The 21,013-nt window shown below is 39.4% G+C and overlaps 2 protein-coding genes across 3 annotated transcripts in view; one reads left to right on the top strand and one right to left on the bottom strand.

The window, feature by feature from the left end:
• Positions 1-21,013, top strand: part of gtpbp3 (GTP binding protein 3, mitochondrial) — a 36,267-nt gene that overhangs the window by 10,923 nt on the left and 4,331 nt on the right. Inside the window, exons 7-11 of one of the 2 annotated variants that reach the window (XM_030083286.1) lie at positions 829-972; positions 3,008-3,173; positions 6,575-6,705; positions 7,030-7,204; positions 8,051-8,288. In XM_030083286.1, the coding sequence (XP_029939146.1) occupies positions 829-972; positions 3,008-3,173; positions 6,575-6,705; positions 7,030-7,204; positions 8,051-8,282 (848 nt within the window). In that variant the 3' untranslated portion in view covers positions 8,283-8,288. Of the gene's footprint in view, positions 1-828; positions 973-3,007; positions 3,174-6,574; positions 6,706-7,029; positions 7,205-8,050; positions 11,137-21,013 lie in introns of those variants that run through there. The other variant, XM_030083285.1, reaches the window with a different exon arrangement.
• Positions 14,517-20,408, bottom strand: LOC115381720 (plasmalemma vesicle-associated protein-like). The gene is made up of 9 exons (XM_030083287.1): positions 19,935-20,408; positions 19,482-19,658; positions 19,153-19,246; positions 18,237-18,438; positions 17,931-18,150; positions 16,714-16,863; positions 16,397-16,516; positions 15,550-15,606; positions 14,517-14,922 (listed from the first exon to the last, which is right to left on the bottom strand). The coding sequence occupies exons 1-8, from the start codon at positions 20,136-20,138 to the stop codon at positions 15,553-15,555; spliced, it is 1,221 nt and encodes a 406-aa protein (XP_029939147.1). The 5' UTR covers positions 20,139-20,408; the 3' UTR covers positions 14,517-14,922; positions 15,550-15,552.

Here is a 21,013-nt window from a genome sequence, read left to right as displayed (position 1 = left end):
AGAGTTCCTGTTTGGATCTTCAACGGGCTAACCGTCCAGTTTGCCGCACTGCAGGGAGAAACGGTCAACATCCAACCACTCGCAGGACAATTTCCTTAGGAAGTGTGGCAAGAAGGCTGGTGGGACAGTGGGGCATTAGTCTTACCTTCAAAGACAATCTTTCATGTCAGTCACAGAAATAGTGCTGTCAGCAGCACCGCACAGCCGTGTTTCTCTATCTGGGTTTTCCCAAGCTCGCCGTGTGTGTTGCGTACATGAGCCTGTTTTTGGATGAGGGAGTACGATCGAGGGACGCCCCTCCCCAGAGTCTGCCGCCAGCTGTCTGGCACTGCCACAGCGCTTCAGAAGCCTTGACTGTTGTGAAGCTTCTACACAAAAAGCCAGAAAAAGATTGTTTATTTTTGGTGGCACGAAAGCGCGACTCAGGCCCCGCTGCTACAACTGGTGATAGATTAGTTTTCAAAAATAGCAGAGCTGGCGTAAATTCTTATGTTGATTAATTTGATCTGCACGTCAACTAAACTGTGGTGAACTCGTGTGTTGAGTTACAATGGTCTTTTATAGTAAATACATCTTTTTGTCTCAGTTGTTGACATATTATGTTGTCAAAATAGTTTTCCCACTCTTATCCGGCACGGAAAAAGACATGTCCATGACCCACATTCAGTCCAGTCGAATGCTGACAGACAGTGGTGAACTCGCCTTTTTCCTTCAAAGAATTGAAATTCCTTTCACAGGGCCAGTGAAGTTAAAGACGAAACTCACGTCGTATCCTGCTTTTTTTCTTTTTCTTTTTTTTTTCCCTTGTCCTTGCAAAACTGCACACAGCGGACCTGTCAGTGCAGGAGCTGCAAGCAGAGATGCTGCAACACCTGAAGGACGAGAGAAGGGGTGAGCGGCTACGCAGTGGAATTCAGGTGGTCATCGCCGGAGACACCAACGCAGGCAAAAGTAGCCTCCTGAACACGCTATGTAAGACAGCCAATAAACGCACGCAAACACACACGCACTTATGAAAATATTGGACTCTTTTCATTGAAAATATGACAGTTATATGTTTCATTGATAAAATACAGTTGACAGACAGACTGACACTTTAGTCATCCCTGTGGGGAATTTCCAAATTTTGTATTTTATTTTCATGCAAACTGTATAAATGTTCAGAGTTCTTATCCAGGTTGCTCTGCATTGTTTTAACTGTGGCTCTGCTGGTGGTGATGGCCATTACCTTGTCTCCAATAAATGTTACTTAAAGCTATGAATTATTAGGTGCAAATTGGATGAATATACATAAACATATTTATCACTATAATTCTGTCTTGTTTAAATGAACGTGCTCTAAATCACTCTCGTTCCTTGTTGCGTGTTCACATTCTCTCAGCCTAATGAACATTTGCTGTTGTTGTAAGGGTATGTTTGTTTTGGATATTGTTTCCTGGAGTGATTCGAATCGCATCAAGACCCGAAGCTTGGCAGGAGTTCATGAGACCTTCCCATCCGAATAATAGGCGCATTTGTCAAACTTCAATATAATCCTGTTATTCTTTCCTGTTCTTCAGACTTTGTGATGCTTGCACTGTAACACACACAGCATAGACGTACAATGTTTATGCTGGGTTATCCAAGAAAAATCCTTGGTTTCATTCAGGGTGTCATTTCTACTCAGTTTAATTCACAAATGTGTGTGTTTGTAGGTGGGCTGAAAATTCAGGTAAAGACTTTTATTAATTTTAATCATTATGTAAGATTATAATCAGAAATGATTGAAATTAATTTCATTTTATGGTTTTGATATCAACAGCAATAATCAACTTCTGCTTGGATTCTTTTTTTTAATTATTATTTTAAATAAGCTCATTAAAGCCCCACATATTTCTTTGTTTTCTAGTTGCTTTTCTTCCCTGGGTAATAAACTGTACATAGTTTTAGATGCAGACTGATTTTCAATATAGCAAAAAATTATTTAGGGTGCATTTTTTAGTTTTTAGAAAATACCCTATTTTCACACAGGACTTCACAGTGTGACTTTTCAACAAAGTTCACCAGCGACTGCCACATTTGAGCTTCTCAGTACCCTAAAAAACTAATTGAAATATTGAAAAAAAAAAAAGAAGAAGAAGAAAAACTGCCAGGTACTGAGAGTTTATTTTGAGAAAAGAAGCAGAATAACCTTAGTTTTCTCTCTGTCTTTTTTTTAATATAATTGTTGAACTATACATTCAAAATAAGCAAGGCTAATCAGAAGAATAATTTTTTGGGGGGACTGATCATCATTAAAAACAACGTTCATACTTGTTAGTGTAATTGTGTAATGTTACCAGCTGCTAAAGCGAAAACCATTAGTGAACTATTTTTGGTGTGCAGCGGGACGTCTCAGGTGAGCTGCAGTCAGCTTTGCTTCCTGCAACCCTTTTTAGGTCTAAAAGATGGATGGATTTGTTTAGTTGTGCTATTATTTATGTAAACAACAGGGAGCATTTTCATATGTTAAGACCTGAACATATTTCAAATGATACTGAAGGTTCTTTTCAGAAATGCAGTTGTGAAAAATTCCACACCACTTCTTGAATTGTGGAGTTTTGGTGAATTTGCATTTATTGCTTATATTTGTTTCATTCATCCATTCTTTGTTTTTGTATAGTTATTACAATTGTATTGAAGTGGTTGATGGAGGAATTGAGTAATCAAGAAATAACAATCTTCAGTTGCAGTATTTTTTGATTCTACAGTGGATAAAGTGCTTGGAAAGTCAGAGATTCAGTACTTGTTTTTCCAATGATTTACAGAGACCATGATGCTGTTTGAATTAATATCACATAGTTTGAGTCCATGGCTGAACGCCCCTCACAGATGCATAAATCATTTACATTTCAATAACAGAGAAAAAAAAAAAATCTGTCAATCCATTTTATAGAAAATCTACATTTATTATAAATAAATAAATGGGTTTTTATTTTAAAACTACCATGAAGGGAAAAAGTTATTTTCAATGTTTTTTTTAATACAGGCCAGAGACCTGCAGCCATTGTGTCCCCCATTGCTGGGACCACCAGAGATGTTGTGGAGACGGCGCTGGACATCGGGGGCTTCCCCGTCCTCCTGAGTGACACGGCGGGCCTCAGAGACAGCCGGGATGTGGTGGAAAGAGAGGGGGTCCGTCGAGCCCGGGAAAGGTACAAGAAGGCATACTTAATCCAAAAAAAAAAAAAGTAATGTAATTTATTTGTTTCTTCTTATAAATCAGATCAACGAAAAGATATTTGAGCAATGTTTGACTTCAGACTTGAGGACAATGGTACGTGTGGACAAGTACTTTGCTGTCCACACGTGTATAATTTGACAAACGTATTAGCCTCGTGGCCAGTGGGATATGTCCTTGAAGACAAAGAAAGGAAGAAATAAGTCATTTCTTGTCCTCATGTTACATTTTTGTCATGTCTATGTAACCTCCAGAGTTTATAGCAATGCTGAGCCGCGGTTAAAAATACATGGAGACAAAGAGTGTCAGGAGGTTGCATAATGAAGAGACACCTTTCCTTGTTCAAGAGTATTTGACATTAAGAGGTTTTTCATGTCTGTCGTAGAGAATGGACATATATGGCCATCCACTGACAGATGTTTACACCAGGGAAGTATAGAGGTGCTTATGGTCGTTGTCGTCACTGCTTTATAGTACACAAACAGACGTATGTACGCCGCACATGGTGTAAACATCACATCAGCTTCTACAGGACAATTACAGTCACATTTTTTATTTCCTGTGAATTTTTGTGTTGATTAAAGCTTCCATCAATTATAGGAGAAAGTGCTATTATTAGTCTTATTTTGCCATAGTACAAAAGTGAGTACGCTAGTAAAAACAAAGGCAATACGTTTTTATATATATCTTAATGTTTAGCTAGTATATAGTGTGATATTGACTCAAACATCTATATTCACAGATATTAACTACAAAGACAAATATTTAGCATATAACAAACGTTGATTCAGGGATATAAAGCTAAGAATTTAACAGGAGATATCGTTGAAAATTATTTTCAAAAAATAGAAATTGCATTCAATTAAATTGCATGCATGGTTTCTATGTTTTACTTCATCTCGTGACATTGACATTAAATTAATAAATTGTAAATAAACCGATTATACACACTTTTAATGCGCCTCAAAAATATATTTAGAACGCAAAGAAGATCGCATGATGCGAGTATCTAACGCTGCTCTTTCAGTCAACAAAAGCAGGGTGATTTGGGTTTTTTTATGCTTACTGTTAATCTAAGCTCCTGCTTTCTGGAGAGCATTACTATTTATGAGTTTTAAATAAAAATTTTAAGCTGTGCAGGGTGTAACTAACAAAGCAAAGGCTAAAAAAAAAAAAAAAAGTGGTATAGAAAGACAGATCTCCCCACACTGGAAGAGTGGTTGGATATAGTTCAGAAAATACATGAAATCGCAAAAACAGCACATATTTTAAAGCTACAAAAAACCCATTGTAAACAAGAGACGAGATCATCTGAGGTCAACAACCCAAAAGAAATACAGCAATCACTGATATTGCAAGTAAATGACTGCTGTGGGAAACCGCTGTTTTAAGCCGCCACTGTCGTTTTGTTCTGTCCTCAGGTTTTTTTAATTTGTCTAAGGCCACATGACTGTGTGAGGGTAACTGATGTGGTTCCTGCAGGAACCTGGAAACCCTCGGAGATGATCTGAGTAGCTCACAGGGCATGTTTTGGAAATATGGTTAGGACTAATCAATCAAAGCTACTCAACACCACTGAAGTAGCGTTCAGATTCAAAACGTTTGATGATCCCGAGTGTGGTGCACGTCGTTGTTCATGTGCCTTTCTATTTGTAGTTTGCATGTTCCCTCTCGGTGTGTGTGGGTTTCTCCTCTTCTGGTTTTCTCTCAGAGCCAAAAACACATGCCTGTCAGGAGGGCAAATGAGCCGGAGGTTAAATTGCCTGTTTGTCCTCTGATGGACAGGTGGCCTGTCCTGTTCAGTTGGAATTCAAGTCAGTTCAGGAAATGAATGAATGGACAGTTTGTTGTGAAAATGACAGAATCCGAAAAAGCTGCCAGTTTTCTTGTCAAAAACAAGTTAACTGCTTCCCAAAGGACTTGTGTTCTTTCCATGTTCTTTCACGTGGAGAAAGTCACAGTCCTCACCACTTTGAAAAGAAAACAACAGAATATTCAGGGAGACTGTTCAAGCTTTAAGTGGAAAACCAAAATATTTTGCTTTGACATGATATTTGGAAAAAAATTCTGACTTGCTTAACTTTTTTCTACTGAATTTTAACAAGTTTTAAAAAGGAATAAAGGCGAGAAAAAAATGTTATTCTTGGTTAGAATTATCTGTTATTTTTTTCACAATTTGAGTTATTTGACTGACCTGATGGCTCTTTAGGAAGGGTGGTCAGTTTATGTTCTATAGGAAACTTTCTGTGCAGCGAGTAGGACAGAGGCTCGTGACCTGGGTCACTACAGGAAGGACGTGGTGAGTACAAGCATCCTCTGACCTGCCCGCTGCTTCCACACAGACGGTGGCAACGCAGCTATATTTCAATGCAGGCACTGGTTACCTGCTCAGACAGTTACCTCCCCGGTCCCATTTATAGCTACATTGTGTATACATGGGGATTTTCTTTCCTTTTTTTTTCTTGACTGTATCTACATGATAAAGAGCACAAATGAATGGTCGTTTTGATTTTTGTGCAATACTGTTGCAAAGAGTCAGGTGACTTTGCAACAAATGTTCAAAGGTCTATCAAACTGAAAAAATGTTTTCAGAGCAGTTTAAAGATCCTTCAGTCTATAAGACATAACATCAGCGATTGATATAGAGGATCAGGAGGCATCTGAACCTGCCAGGCTCCGCTTCAATACTGGACGTGGTGATCTGGAACCTCTTCAACAGAAAAAGGGTCATTTTATAATCGAAACTACAGTGTATGCTCAGGCAGGTTGAAGATTTTCCTGTAAAAATGTTTCTCATATTAAAAGCGCCTAATATTATTTTAATAAGTAATGTTAATGAATGGCAGTTTTAATGCGACAGTATTTAACAGAGAGCAGGCCAGTAATTTGCTCTTGTGCTCATTCTGTTGAGGTCTTTCTTTTCATTGATCATTTTCATTGATCATCCACTGTTGTTAGAATAAAATTGAATTCTATGTCAAACATGGGCAAGATCTTGAAAATTGTTTTACTTTATTCATCTGATATGTCAGCCATGCTTGTAGGAAGTTTCAAATGTATTGCTTTAGAACTTCAGTTACATGTTTTTCATTTTAATTTTAAGTTTCCCAAAATCGTAAAATGAGGATTACAAATTAATAGAAAAATAATTTCATTGTGAGATTTGGGCTTTCAAACATACATACATTATATATTAACTCATATATGAAATGATATAGTACGTTTCAGCTTTTCAGACAATATCAAGCCTTGAAAAAAAATGTCAGTATGTCTCTCAATTCACCTGCTGAATTCGGCTTTTGTTTTAATTATTTTTGACTGTGATTTTTAAAGCAGTGTTTCCGCCTCAGACTGACTGCTGTCTCCATCCTCCAGGGTGGAGCAGGCCGATTTGACCCTGGTGGTGGTGGACTGTGCTCACCTGCCTCTAGATGGAGGAGGCGCTGTGGCCTCCCTGCAGGGACACCTCAGGAGTGTGTTGCCCTCTCAGCAGCACCCCGACACAGGTGTGTTGTCGAAGTCTCACAACTCATGGAAGCGACATTTTAAAGGCATCTCGAGCAGAATAAAGTCAAACGTGTCTTTTATTTCCCTCTTTTTCTCAACTCTGAGGTGAAGCCTCAGCGCTTATAAGTGTAAAAAATGAGACTCACTGGACATTTACTTTGAAAGTTATTGTGCTCAGATGTGTCGTTTATGGATTCACACTGCAGTTTGCTATTGCTGCACTCAAAGAAATAATCAGACTTTCCAAGAGAACACAGGATGTAAAATCAGATTTGAGTTGTAGAAATGAGTGACAGAAATGTAAATGTGCTTTCTCCTCGCAGACAAGTGTCTCCTGGTGCTGAACAAAGTGGATCTGCTGTCTGAGACGCAGAGATGGAAGCTGAAGGAGGAGCTGAGTGGAGTCTATGGACTGCCTCCCGTCTGTCCGATCTCCTGTCAGACTCACCAAGGACTGAAGGATTTCCTCACTGTCCTGCACAGCAGAGTCCAGACGCTGTGAGTTCCTATTTGGGCTGATTTTATTTATTTATTTATTTAACTATAAGAGAGTTCTGTCTAAAAAGTTAAAATGTTAGCATGTACATTTGGCCATCTCATTCCTAAATTGTTACGGAACAGGCATCTAAAGAGGGATTCTGCATTCTGGTGAAAGTTTGTTTTTCTCCTGGCTGATCTGTTGATGTAAAATCTGGCACACTTTCATCATGAGATAATTATCACTGCAGATTTTGAATACATCAAAAATATTCAGAGGTTAAGTTCCTTTTGATTGAGTACGCATTTTTTTGATTGCACAGTCATCTCAGTCATCTCATGAAAATTCATTTGCAAGTGCATCTAAAAAATATTTTTACATTCATAACAATTTAAAATTAAAAAAACACCTGAGCATATGATATGTTACTACATTATATTACTATTATATGTTTTAACATATTCTGTCTTAAATTTGCATGATTTTTGTGCTAACGTTATGTAGAGAATATACCCATAAAAGACATGGAATATTTCTAAATCATGAGGAAGTTTTGCAAATTATACTGAATTATGAGAAACAATAAACTTTTCAATTAAATAATATGTTTTGTTATGAACCTACAGTTAGGCAAAAGTTTGAAGAATGAAAGACAATCCAGTTACGTCCTACTTAAAAAAAAATAGCAGAAGGGACAGAATGCTCTTGTTTAGGGAATCACAAAGGGATAAAACATTATTCATTAAATGTTATTATAATAATTTGATTAATTAAGTAAATAATGATCAGTGACACTCAAGTTTTTTTTTATGATAAAAGTAGAAGTGATGTTGTGGTTGACCTTTAACCTGAACCTTCCGCTGTAGATGTGGCGACCCTCTGTCTGGCGGCCCCACGCTGACCCAGGCCCGCCACAGGGCCCACCTGCAGCAGTGCGTGGCGTCCCTCGCTCAGTATCAGCGGTACCGAGACTGCGACCTCGCTCTGGCAGCCGAAGGCGTCCGGCTGGCCCTCACCAGCCTGGGCCGGATCACTGGACGGGTCGGGGCAGAGGAGATCCTGGACATCATCTTCAAAGACTTCTGCATTGGAAAATAGATAAGAGTGCGAACACGAGGGCCGTGGCATCGCGGCACACTTGCACAGGAAGTGTGCGGTCCCGCCGTTTCACAGTATCAGTGGAGAGGACGGGACAAACAGGGCACCTCCTCGGCTCTGTGCCAGACTAAAGAATAAAGTTCACATTCTTGGCTGCAGAATACCACAATTCCCCCCGGCACATAAATGTTTGTTTTCTGTGTGAAAGCTTTTTATCTGACCGAAATATTTTTAGCTTGGTGGCAGGTGCCTCAGAGGCCCATTGAAATGGACATGTGTTTGGCAGTTCTTGTCTTGTAATCTAATAATAGTTGTGGAACGTCTTTGATAAGTGAATATGGGCCCTCTGGGCTGCAGCATCACAGCCAAGATGTTTTAAAATAAAACGGCATACCACTGCGAGGTCTAGGATGTTTACTTGTTATACAGGGAAGGGAATTCTTATTGTTTTGTTTGTTCTGTTGTGGGGAGGAGCTGGGATATGAGACTGTGTCCAGTCACTGCACACAGGCTGCAGCTGAATGGAAAGCAACTATTATAGTGCAACAGCCTGTGGGAATGGGAAGCATTTCTTACACAATATGTTCCTTCCTTTTTATTTTTTTTTATTAAGGTACAGGTTATTAATGGCCAACCCTACTAAAGGCGTAAAATAATGGCATCTTGAATTGTAAGGGAATGGTATTAACTACTAGTTAGCTAGTTAAAGCATCAATAATACAGTCAAATACAGATACACATATTGGAGATCTGCAGAGGTTGTATGTCTTGGTCTGGAAGCACCTTCGGTTCGCTCCAACAGACCAAGAAGACGTCGGCTGGAGTTATTTTTTTCAGCATACTCCTGCTGAATTTCAGCCATGGTGGCCTTACTGCTTCGAGTTTGGTGGTTCTCTGTGTCTTTTCTCTTCACTCTTTGTTTCTTTCCTCAGTCCAAAGTACCTGTTAAGTTAAATGGTAACACTGATTAGCCTTCAAGTGTATGTGTGTGTGTGTGTGTGTGTGTGTGTGTGTGTGTGTGTGTGTGTGTGTGTGTGTGTGTGTGTGTGTGTGTGTGTGTGTGTGTGTGTGTGTGTGTGTGTGTGTGTGTGTGTGTGTGTGTGTGTGTGTGTGTGTGTGTGTGTGTGTCCATTGTCACCTGGGATCATTTCCAGCATGCTGCTACCCTGATGGGGATATGGAGGTATAAAATATGGATGAATTCTCTGTTTGTCTTTTTCTCAGTTGGTTGGTTTCCTTGATTAAATGGTTTGCTGTTTGACGACTTTGTTGATTATTTAATGCCTCAGATGGTCTATTTGTTAATAACCAAGTATTTTTTCTTGGGATTATTATACACAATAGTATCCCGGACAATAAACTAGAAGTACTCCTCAATACTACGAGGTGAATTTAATACAACCTCGCTGCTGAAATAAATGTGAAAGTGCTTTTATTTCGCTTTTTTTTTTTTTTTCTTGAAACGGCACTTTCAGTCCAGCTGCACTGGAGAGCAAAAGGCAGACAATATGTGGAGAAAGTCAGCCTGACCTCACTCCCCTCTGTGGGAAAGCTGCGTTTTTGGAGGCATTGCTGTCTGTGGCCTTTGTTCCCCTGTCAATCGGCCACGATCAAATATTTATGTTTCCTTGTTGAACTCCTCACCCGTCTTCCCCTGACTGGTTTCTTCTCTCCCAGTCTCTGACGACATTTGCCCAGTGCACGGCAGCCTCAGCCGCGGTGCCTCTGCCTATTTGTCTCTCGCCTCTCCACCTGACCTTTCCTCTTTCCGCAGATCTCTGCCAGCCTCAGATTCTTCTTTCATGTTCTCTGTGATTAATTACAACTCAGGGGAAGTTTAAGCTAAAAGTGGGACACACAGATTAGTGGTAGTAAATTTTGAAGTCTTTCCTTTGAAGTGTTGCCAGTGTGTGTGCAGCATCCTCAAGATTGCACTGTTTACTACAGCTCTGTGACATTTTGTTAGATAATGAATGTCAATGCAGGACTGACTCATCTGTCATATTTGACAGCTTACTTTCTGGAAAAAAAAGAGAGAGCTTGCCTTTTAGCCATGTTATCAGCATGTTTCACTTAATGCCAGCATTTGTTGTTCATTAAACAAATAAAAGTCACACTGGAAGCATCGCAAGTTTGTCATGCTAGTCTCAGTATTCTTTGTTTTGTTTAGTTTTTGATTGTCACATTGTGACAAAGCCAGAATGAGAGAGGTGCAGAAAGATTTTAGGAGGAATTGGCTAAATTGGCTAAAATCAGGTACAAGGACAAGGCGGAGTGAAAATGAACATCAGCTAAACACAAAAGAGGCATGGCAGGTTTTAAACATCGTGATTGTCAGATCATCCAAGCCTGCGGTGGCTGACTGCCCAGACTCCACCTCTCTTACAGAACAGCTCAACGCCTCATCAGCAAAGACATTTTAACCTTTGTTTATAAAACAGTTCAGTTTAATTCAGCTTTATTTATAAAGTACCAGTTAAGACACAGTCATTTCTTGGCACTTTAAAAGGAAGAATCTTTTGCAGAACCAGACTCAGAGGTGGTGGATTCCTGCTACTCCAGTTGGGAACCTGGTTCCTGGTTCAACCTCCACTAAACAAAACGCTCCCGAATAACAAATCAGGGCAGTAAAATTGCTCAAACAACCGAACCCTCTCTGTGTTGAACTGTATGGACACTCACTGATGAAGAAAGCCACCCTCATCATCACTGAGGACCCCTCATTTCCCTCCACCACTCCTCTATGCTGCTGCTGTCAGGCAGAACACAATATAGACTGTACTCTGTGTTTGTTTTTAGTTACTGTATGTGCATTACTTGTTTGTATTTATTGCACCATGCTTTGTGACGTTTAAGGGTGTTTGCAATGCTTTGGTGTGGTTTTCAAACTTTATCCTACAGCCGTGACAAAAGATGAATTTCTCTTTACTTGAAACAGACAATAAAGTTACCTATGATAAAGAAAAAACCTGATGTATGCATGTTTGTTTAGACTAAAACCTGTAGCACATTAGTGCTGTAGGTTTTGTGTGGATGCATTTCTGATGGGCTATCCTTTACATCAGAGTATTTGAAAACACGTGTCCTGTGAGTGATGCTTAGAAGAAAAAAAGCATCAAGCTTTATTTACAAAGCAACCTATCAGGCAACTACATGTAATAATTGTAATAACTGATGTGAAGAATACATTAACGAGAGCCTGAATCATGGAACTAAATCAGCACATTTCAATACAATAGCAAAAGTCTAAATCTATTTGACGTCTTTTGGTGAATGTATTCAACAGAGTTTATAATATTAGAGATGCTAATGTCATGACTTTACTTCAGAGCACCATTCAGATGACTTTGTTGTGTGATTCTGTCTCACAGCTGACTGATGACGGGGACTTTGAGCTTCCAGCCTGTCAGTTTCCTCTGGTTTTGATTAATGAGCTCACTGACAAACGAGGCCGCTGCAGCTCGGTCTAGTACAGCTCGTTCCAGCCTGTACCCCTCTGAGTTAAAGCCAGGGAGTGTTCAGGACTGTACATACATTAAACAAAGGATTTCCTGCAGACTCACTCACCTGTAGCACTCACATCCACCAGAGCAGAGGGCTTGGGAGCTTATCCCACTCCTTTCTTCCACACAGCATGGAAATGGCCTTGAATATTGGTCTGAAGTGTTTCCATTATAGTTTTCATGATGATTTGGTGAAAAGTTTCCACCAAATTTAAGCTACATTAACTCACTAAAAAATGGACTTACGAAACTTTATTCCTTAAAAAAAAAATTGCAGTCTTTGTAATCACATAGATTTATTGCTTCAATCACCACAAATAAACACATAAAAATACTATTAGAAATTCTACACATCCCTGTTTGTTAAAGACCACATAATTATACATTTTCTCCTGAAGAGGCAAGTAAATATTTTTTTAAAATACCATGCTACTAACTCAGTACATCACAGGACAGGTTTTTACAGCTGTCAGTGTCATCAGCAATTTAGAAGTATTAAAAGTATTTGTGTTTGGACATTCTGGCCTTTTCACACTCGAGATTAAGCTATAAAGAATTAAACTATTAATTCATGTAATACCTGAAGAAAGTAAGAAAATTTCTTATGCACTCTTCCTTGTTTTAATTTAGTCTCTGTTCAGTGACCATGTAATTCCGGGTCAAGAGAGGCGGGAGTCTGTCCTGACTGTAGGCAGAGGCAGAGTACACCCAGGACAGGTTCAAGTAAACAGAGAAGCAGACAGTCACAACAACAGGCAATGCAAACACAAAGAGCATGGCTTCTCCACACCACCGATTGACTTTCTGCTGCTTGGCAAGAGAGCTCATCTCTATACCAATGTGGAAAACACTGTTTGGAAACAATAGCTTTGAATCCAATATCAGAAACTATTATTAAATATATTAGAAACATTGGAATGTATACACAGGCACTCGTTGCACTCATCAGGAAGCCTTTCTCTGCCAGCTCGGGGTGTCAGGGACGAGCTGGAAGAAGACGTGGGGGACACTGCAGTCTGGGGGCCACGGCAGTCTATCGCAGTCGGTGCACATAGTGTTATGGCCTTCCTCCTCTCTTGAGGTCAGGCCTCCTGGACTACCAGAGAGAAACCAGGCGACGTTAGAGGGTCATGAGTTAACGCAGCTCTCTTGGCCCACCTAAAGCTAAAGCTGACCCAGGCGTCTTCCAGAGACGCTCTCTCTTTCACCCTCTGTGTTTGCAACGCGGACTGTTGGGGTGAATTATAAACATCAAATTACACCAATCTTTAGTTATATAGCACTTTCCATACATTTAAAAGCAACACAAAGTGCTTTACAGCATTTAAAAACATCAGAAGATAAAACAGGCAGGAGTGAATTTCTGGGCCTTCAGTTAGTCTCTTACGCCTTCAAACACTGAAGCAGTGTGTGAGGGATTTATTCATTTTAATGTCTTATTTGAGGTTGCATTAATGTAATTGTGTTTCATTTGTGATCATCTGATCTTGTAAGTCGTCCCACTTGTTTTGAAAACGTGGCTGGGTTGTGAACTTTCGAAAGCGTACACCACTTCTCGTCACTTTTTGCTCGTCTGCAAAATTGTGTCTTTTTATGAAAAACTTAGTTTTGAAATGTCCCTTTAATCCCCTCATTCTTCCGAATATCCATTCAACTGTTAGACTGTTATCAAAGTTGTTTGCTGTCTTCTCGGATGTTAAATGCATTCAGTTGCCTTGACTTTCATTCTTCAGTTCTACCGTTTTCGCATGCATAAAAATCTTGAGCTAAAAAAAAGTGGCCATTTTATTTTACATGCTGCAGTCAAATATTTTTGGTTATTGTTAAAACTATTTAGTCAGTGAAAAAACAGACACCTCAATAAAATACAATCTTCACCTTCACAGCACAAAGTAGAAATTGTGTCACTTAATGATGCACTTATAAAATATTTCACAAGTCACTGAAAAACAGAATTTTACTGCAAGTACTTGAACGCCCCTTAAAATCACTTCTCTGTGTGGTATGATAGGTTCAATTTTCAGCACCTCTTGTGAGTTGTATCTACAAGCCAAAATTGAACATATGCTGCTGCGTAGATAATCTACAGTAGTTAATGGATTTTACCGCATTTTATGTAATTTGAACAAAATAGTTGAAGGCCCATGTGTTGCTTCATGACGTGTGTAGTGATCTGCAATATAAGAACAGATGGACAGACATCTGGAAAATCATTTTATGTGCTTGTAAATATTCCTTTAAAATGTTTATCTCTTCCACCGAACCAGACAGAGTCTCTAATAATCATAAAAAAAACACAGCAGCTGCTTCCAGCTTCTGAAATGTATGTGCTCATTGCTTTGTGCTCTCAAGAGGAAAAGGAAGTAGTAAAGACTGAAAACAGTTCCTTTAATAGCTACTGTACCTGTAAAACGCACCATAAAAATGGCAATTATTAGGAAGTCTTTTTCGAAGGGGGGGTGCCATGTTTCTTTTTCAGTGTTGTTTATAACGGATGCCATTAAAACCTGCCGAGGATCCAGGAATCTTAGAATGTTGTTTTATCTTGGTGATCGCCCATCATGCTGTCTGCACTACACTGCTCTAAATATTCACGTAAATCTATAGACATGAGAATAACTTTATGTCTATTCAGAGAGTTGGTGGGTATAGAGGAGTTAGGGCCTTCTGCCTGAAGTCTCCATGGACTCTGGAAAACCTTCAGTGCCAATGCTGAATAATGAGACAGTTCAAAGGTGAGGAATTTGTTTGTTTAATGATATTTCTGTGGTAAAGAATATATTTTACAGTCAAATCATCAATCAGTATCAGTGACACATCAGAAAATATTTACATCACTGCCCATGCTCATTTTACATTAATCCTGGAGTGACAATGACATTTTTCACAGCAAAACTTTAAAATCATACACATTGATCTGTAGCTACAGGTGGAAATAAACAACAGAACAGCAAATTGATGTTTTCTATAAAAAGATATATTATTTACAAGGGTGCTCTACTGAAGTGTGCAGTCATGGCAGTATGTACATGCTTTTATATAAATGCTGAGCACAGTTTCTTTTGGACTTGGCTGCCCTCCCTCAGAGGAAAAGAAGCTGAAGCCACAGGACGGATGACTGGATTATTTCATCCAACCTGGAAGACAAAACATCAACTACAGTTACATAATCTTGCCGTCAGTGGAGCTAATATTTTTAGAGTGCGTTTGAGGATACAAACACACTCCCTGTGTGCAGTTAGGCGCAGAAACACAAATGGTCTGTTTTTCAGCTGCTATTTTTAGCATCATGTCTCCGAGATGGGAACGCCACCACTTTAGTCCAGACATAAATATTTCTGCAAATGTTGGATTGTTATGAAATTTCGCTGTGGACATTCGAGCATCTTCCCAGGATACGTAGAAGAAATTTGTTGCACTCCACAACAGTGTTGTGCAAGCAGTATTTCACTTGTGCTGGTCATTGCCGTGCAAGTAATACATTACAGTCAATGCGGTCAGTGGTTGCACAACACTGCTCTTCAAATAATCATTTGATTAGTTTTTTACAGCTTAAACTGTCTCAATGTCTCAGTGTGATTTCCATGATATTCAGTCTTGGCAATCTGTCCTTCTTGTTTTTGGTGCCACAATGAAATTTCAATCAAAAAGCATTGTTTAAAACAAAGATTTTTTTGTGTGTTTTTGTTAAATCTTATTTCGCAGTCTGAAGATAATGCAGACTGATTGCAGATAAGTGATGAGTGTTCAAACAGAGTAGTTACCGTCTATCGGCCCTGCTGTGGATTTCCAGTTACACCAGGAACTTTAGGAGGGCCAGGCTGCAAAAGACACACAAATAATTAATGTTAGTGGCATTTCCGACCATTGTACCGATTTTTGTGATTGCTCATGAAGACCTCCGCTGTGTAACCAGACTTTTATGAACTCATGATTCATTGAAAATAGTTGTCTTTGTCATCATGCATCCTTCCTGCTGCCGCTTTCAAATTCCTCCCAGATTCACAGACATCATCCAACATTTTCACTGCAAACTTAAACTGGTGAGAACTTCCTGCTGGGAGTATCACTGTTTTACATGAGCCTGTGTGTTGTGTATGTCGAATGTGTGAAATCATTTGTGGCAACAGTATCTTTTCAGTACTTATAGAAATCCAGAAGTAAATTTTTCCATTTGAAAAAAATATAGTTATAATTTGTGAAATTATCTCATGTTAGTTAGTTGGATTATGGATATCAGGCATCATATATTGGTGTGTAGTTTAAAGTTTTACATTGTTCAAATTCACAGACATGCAAAGTAGTTTTAAAATATCTTACAGCACCACCATATCATCAAGGGCTTCAATTTGAAATTATCTCAGCAAGTGCCTCATAAAAAGGTAAATGAAATGAAAGCACGGGAAGTGGAGGATACACTTGTGCTCAAACTTAGAAGGCCATAACTAACACTTAGCTGTTTCAGTAAAACATTTTTTGTATTGTTTCATTGTTGCATTTTGTCAGATAAATCCCCCAATTCACTCTTTGTATGTTTGAAAAAATATCTGCTTTGATTTCAAGTGTGTTCATGCTTTGCAGAGCAGCTGATCTAACATTTATTGATTTTACCTTCAAGTTGGCCAGCATTGCTTGGAGTGTATGAACCTCCTTCTCTCTCAGAGCCAGACCGTCCTCCTGCAGTTTCTTCTGCTCTCTCAGTCTGTTCTGCTCCATCAACAGTTTCTCCACCTGAAAGATGTTAGAACAACAGCTTTAGTCATCATTTTCTCCTTAATGATACTAGGATTCACTTATTTGGGGAAAACAATAAAGAGACAGATAATAGTTTATTTGTTTTATAAGCACATATATGAGGTTTATATATTATATCATACATCTCTCACTTTTCATCCTCGTATAAGTGTCCATGGTCAAACATGATTTACCTTGTCGTCGTGGTCTTTCTGCATGAGCTCTAACTGTTTGGCAGCTTGGGCAGCAGCCTCACTGCGTCTACGCTCACACTGCTTCGCCTCCGAGCTCAGATGTACATTTAGCACCTCAAGACGGCTCGACTGCGCCTGGATCTCCGCCACCTGGAAGCAGGAAATAAATCTTTTAAAGTGCTCAAAATATAAAGCCACAAGCGTCTTCAGTGCTTTGTTGAACTCTGCAGCTCGTAGCAGCAGGCATGGCATCAGACAGAGATAAAGAGCTGCGCTTGAAGGACGTGCTGCAGAGTCAGATCAGCCAAAAAGGCATTATGCAAATTAAACACATTTCACTGGCTACCAGCTCCTCTGTGTTCATACAACTAAGCATCCAGGAGCAGCAATTATGCTTTACAAACTGAGTATTTTTGAGATGCTCCCAGAGATCTCTACCCATCTGTCTTGTTTCTTTCAGAATTTGGTTGAGGATCGTCCTGTTGCCTGTCTTTTTCTCAAAAATGTCATTAAATGGTCTTCAGTTTCTGCTATGCGACCTGGATGAACGGATAATTCAAGCTTCTGCAGTGAAGAGGCTTCCAGCTGAAAAACAAATTATCTTTGACCCGAGTTTGAGTTTTGTATCCAAACAAAATATTGCTTCATAGTAGTTTAACAGATACGTAATGGGACCCTGTGTTTGTTCTCCTGCACAATGCTGCTGTATCAGCAGAGACACAGACTTCACCTCTGCTCTGACCCCAGGTTCACACCGCAGGACATTTGTCTCTTTAGCTGGATTTTGTCAGGAGTGATGCAGAGGAGAGACTTCCTCCCCTGAGAAAACCGTTTCCCATCCAGCTCACTAGTCTGGAATATTCCAGCCATTCCAGTCCATTCTCCATTTGCACGATCATGAAACAGAAGCTTATTTTATACTAAAAGTTTAACTCTGAAGACAGCAAGGAAACCATTTGCCACTCATCCTATTTCATATTTACACATTATTTGAAAATATAAGAAATTTTGCTGAGTCATTTCACATCATTCATTCACACATATAGGGAATATTTATGATAAATATAAAGATTTTCCAAAGAAAAAATGTTATGATTCATTGGTGTCCTGTTAAATAAGCCTGCAGATTTGCTGATATTAAATGTTGAATATACTTCAATTAATAGAGAGTGCATGAAAATATTTCAGTGGTAGTTGTTGCTGTGAGCTTTTCTCACCTTGTTACCCACACTGTCCAGATACAGCTGGAACTTATTCTCCACGTCTCTTGACAGGTTAGTGCAGCTGTTCCTGATCTTTTCCATTTCCTCCTGCTGGCGGTCACAGGTGAGGTGAAAGGTCAGCTGGTGAGGGAACAGGGTGTTGATCCGGTTCAGGAAATCCCGGGTCACAGACTGGATCCCATCCAGTGAATGAGCAAAATCCTCTTTACATTTCCTGATTGAAAAGAAAATGAAATTAACATTGAGTGTGTTTCTTGTGGACGTTTCCAGTAGTGGGCGGAGTGAGGTTACTGTCAGTACTTGGTGTAGGTGGTGAGCTGCTCCTTCATGATGGTGTTCTCGCGGCGCAGGTAGATGGCGTCCTCTGTGACTTTGTCTCGGTCTTTCAGGGCGTTGTCTCTCTCGAGGCTCAGATACTGAACCATCTGAGAGAAGTTTGAATTTATGAGAGTGATCATCGCTCTCTGCTGAGCATTGAGGCTTTGCAGGGCCTTTAACTCACCTGGAATAATTCAGAGAAGAAACATTATTGCACTGTTTAAAGCATCTTAAAGCGTGTTTAGTCATGTTTCGGTGCATAAACCACTCCATCATAAATAAATACAACGGTGGCTTGTTAGATTTCAGAGGTAACTCTTGCTATCAAGTGGTTTTTTTCTGTCTGTTAAAACAGAAAGTCACGGTATTGATCAACAAGTGTGTGGGACATAAAGAACAATGAAGGTAATTTATAAATAATTTAACATAAACATATGAGATTAACCCCACATTGTTATGACTGTTAATATCTTAAAATTGATCTATAAAGCCAGCCACTATTTACTCATTACTTTTACGAATTTACCTGTTATGGAAGAAGTACTGTACATCTACTGCTCTTTATTTTAATTTAATCCATTTGACAGGAACAAGATTTCTCAATTCTCAAAAGTAATAATCTTGCTCCAGTACTTAGAAATAGTAATTCAGAGAAAATATTAAGATTTTTATATCATTATAGAAACATTTTGCTATTTACTATTTTCTCTACATTGTGATTTCATTCAGGATATAATAAATGTACATAGTGCATTAAGAAACACATTAAATCTTGAAAAAGAAAAAAAATAAATGTGTGATACTAATCACAGGATTTTGAATGCAAGTTCAAGACAACTAAAGTTAATTTATTTGAAACAGTGTTATTAATAAAAACCAAAGGTACTGCGATACACACTGCTCGTCGTGACCATGGAAGGAGACTGGACCGGAGTGGAGGAGCGCTGTGCCATCATCCTCTGTATCATAGCTTTCGAATTTTCACACGTCAGCTGTAAGAAGGGAAAGCATTACAATTTACATGAATATTGATAGATAATTGTTTAATTTTGTTTTGCTTTATCAGTACGGTGAGCATCAGATCAGAGAAACTATTTCTGCACTTCTGTTCTTCTGATTTAAGCTTGTTTTAATCACCAGAAAAATAAAGTGCCTTGAAGATGTGAAGAGGTTTTAAAGAGGCCCAATCAGTCATTTCATCTGTGCCAATATCTGCTCTTCACTTACCAGTTTATTTTTTATTTCGTGTTCGGTGGTGTTGGCATCAGTTTTCATCTTGGCCATCTCCTTCAGCAGAGCATCTTTCTCGGCCGTGCGCGCTCCCAGCTGAGCTCCCAGCTCGCCTTTCTCCTTCCTCAGCTGGATGTTGTTCTGACTCAGCTGGTTGAAGCCCAGCTCCAGCTCCTTAAGAGCAAAATATACAGCCACTCGTCGTCACTGTCAAATACTGTCAAAGGTTACTGATGTCTGAAGACATCAAAACATTAATTCTATGTCACATTATGAGACTGAAGAGTTCTCACAAGAGAGATATTCTCATTTGGTTTTAAGGCAAGAAAAACATTTTGTGGACATTTTGTGTCAGGAAACAAAAAACAATCACAAAAACTGATAGCAATATATGTTTGATAAAATAAAAGATGATCACCATGAGAATGAACACCTGACGAAATGACTGACCTTGACCCTTTTCTCCTCTGCAGACTTCTCCGGCTGTCCATAGATGAGAAAGAGTACCAAGCTGACAATGATGAGGGACTGGATGAGAGAAGAAAAGAAGAAGATGATCCTCATGTAGTAGCCACAGCTCTTCCCTTTGGACCGGTGCAGTGGTTCCCTTGCATCCAGGCCAAACTTGGCCCGGGAGTAGCTGGAACTGTACATGGCCGGCGGGGGTGAAATGGTTGCAGCTGACGGAGGATCTAATTAAAACAAAAAAATTTTGCTGGAAAAAATCCACGCAGACTCCAGTCTGAGGTGAACAGGTGCTGAAGTGTGCAAAAGATTGTAGTCTGAAGTCAAAGGAAGAAGCTGAGTTTGTGTCCAGACGTCTACTGCTCTGTCTCCTGGAGCTCTCCAACACTGTATGGGTTCACAAACATACAGCCAGAAATGGCATTTGTGGATGGATGTAAACAATGGCCCTGAGGTGTGTAAAGGGGCTATGTTTATAAACGGTACTGGAGGCACACTTCCAGTCCATCCTGACCCTCCCCTCCCCTCTCCTCCCCTTCCCTCCCCTCTCCTCCCTCACAGACCTCCAGCTGCACTGCTGCCCAAATCATCACACATTTTTCATCAACCTTTCAACAACAAAATGAACACTTTGGGGAAATAAAAAATCCTGCCAAACATAATAAGATACTGTGATTTGTACTGGATACATTCAGCAGACTGGAAAACAATGTTAAAACCGACTCACGAACAACTCTTACTGCAACTACATCATTACAACTATTATATTCATGAATGCGTAGAATGCACACTCTTTATAAACAGCCTGTATAGGCTCACCAGGCTGAATTTACTCTACTGATTCCCACTTCAGTGTTGTTGAAAGTATTGATAATCTCACTCAGAAAACTAATACATATATCTATTTCAGATTAAGTCACTATTGGTGTCACAGCATTAATGCTGTTTTACTTTATTTTGTTTATATAGATCCAGCAAAGCTTCATTGTAGGTTTTCTCACACATAACCATGTAAACATGGAAAGTGTAGACAACTCAAAGGAAGCATGACACCAGCAAGAAAC

The sequence above is a fragment of the Salarias fasciatus genome, chromosome 23, assembly GCF_902148845.1.
Source record: "Salarias fasciatus chromosome 23, fSalaFa1.1, whole genome shotgun sequence".
Lineage (NCBI taxonomy): Eukaryota > Metazoa > Chordata > Actinopteri > Blenniiformes > Blenniidae > Salarias > Salarias fasciatus.
Note: the sequence above shows the minus strand (reverse complement) of the source record. Positions and strands in the feature narration are given on the sequence as shown.

Bases quoted from the DNA above. Each gene is read 5' to 3' on its own strand.
- LOC115381720 (XM_030083287.1), bottom strand. From the start codon at position 20,138: ATGTACAGTTCCAGCTACTCCCGGGCCAAGTTTGGCCTGGATGCAAGG. The intron at 18,151-18,236 runs GTACTGACAGTA...CTTTTCAATCAG, and splicing joins CAGCTCACCACCTACACCAA to GAAATGTAAAGAGGATTTTG. The intron at 16,517-16,713 runs GTAAATCATGTT...AACATCTTTCAG, and splicing joins AGAAAGACCACGACGACAAG to GTGGAGAAACTGTTGATGGA.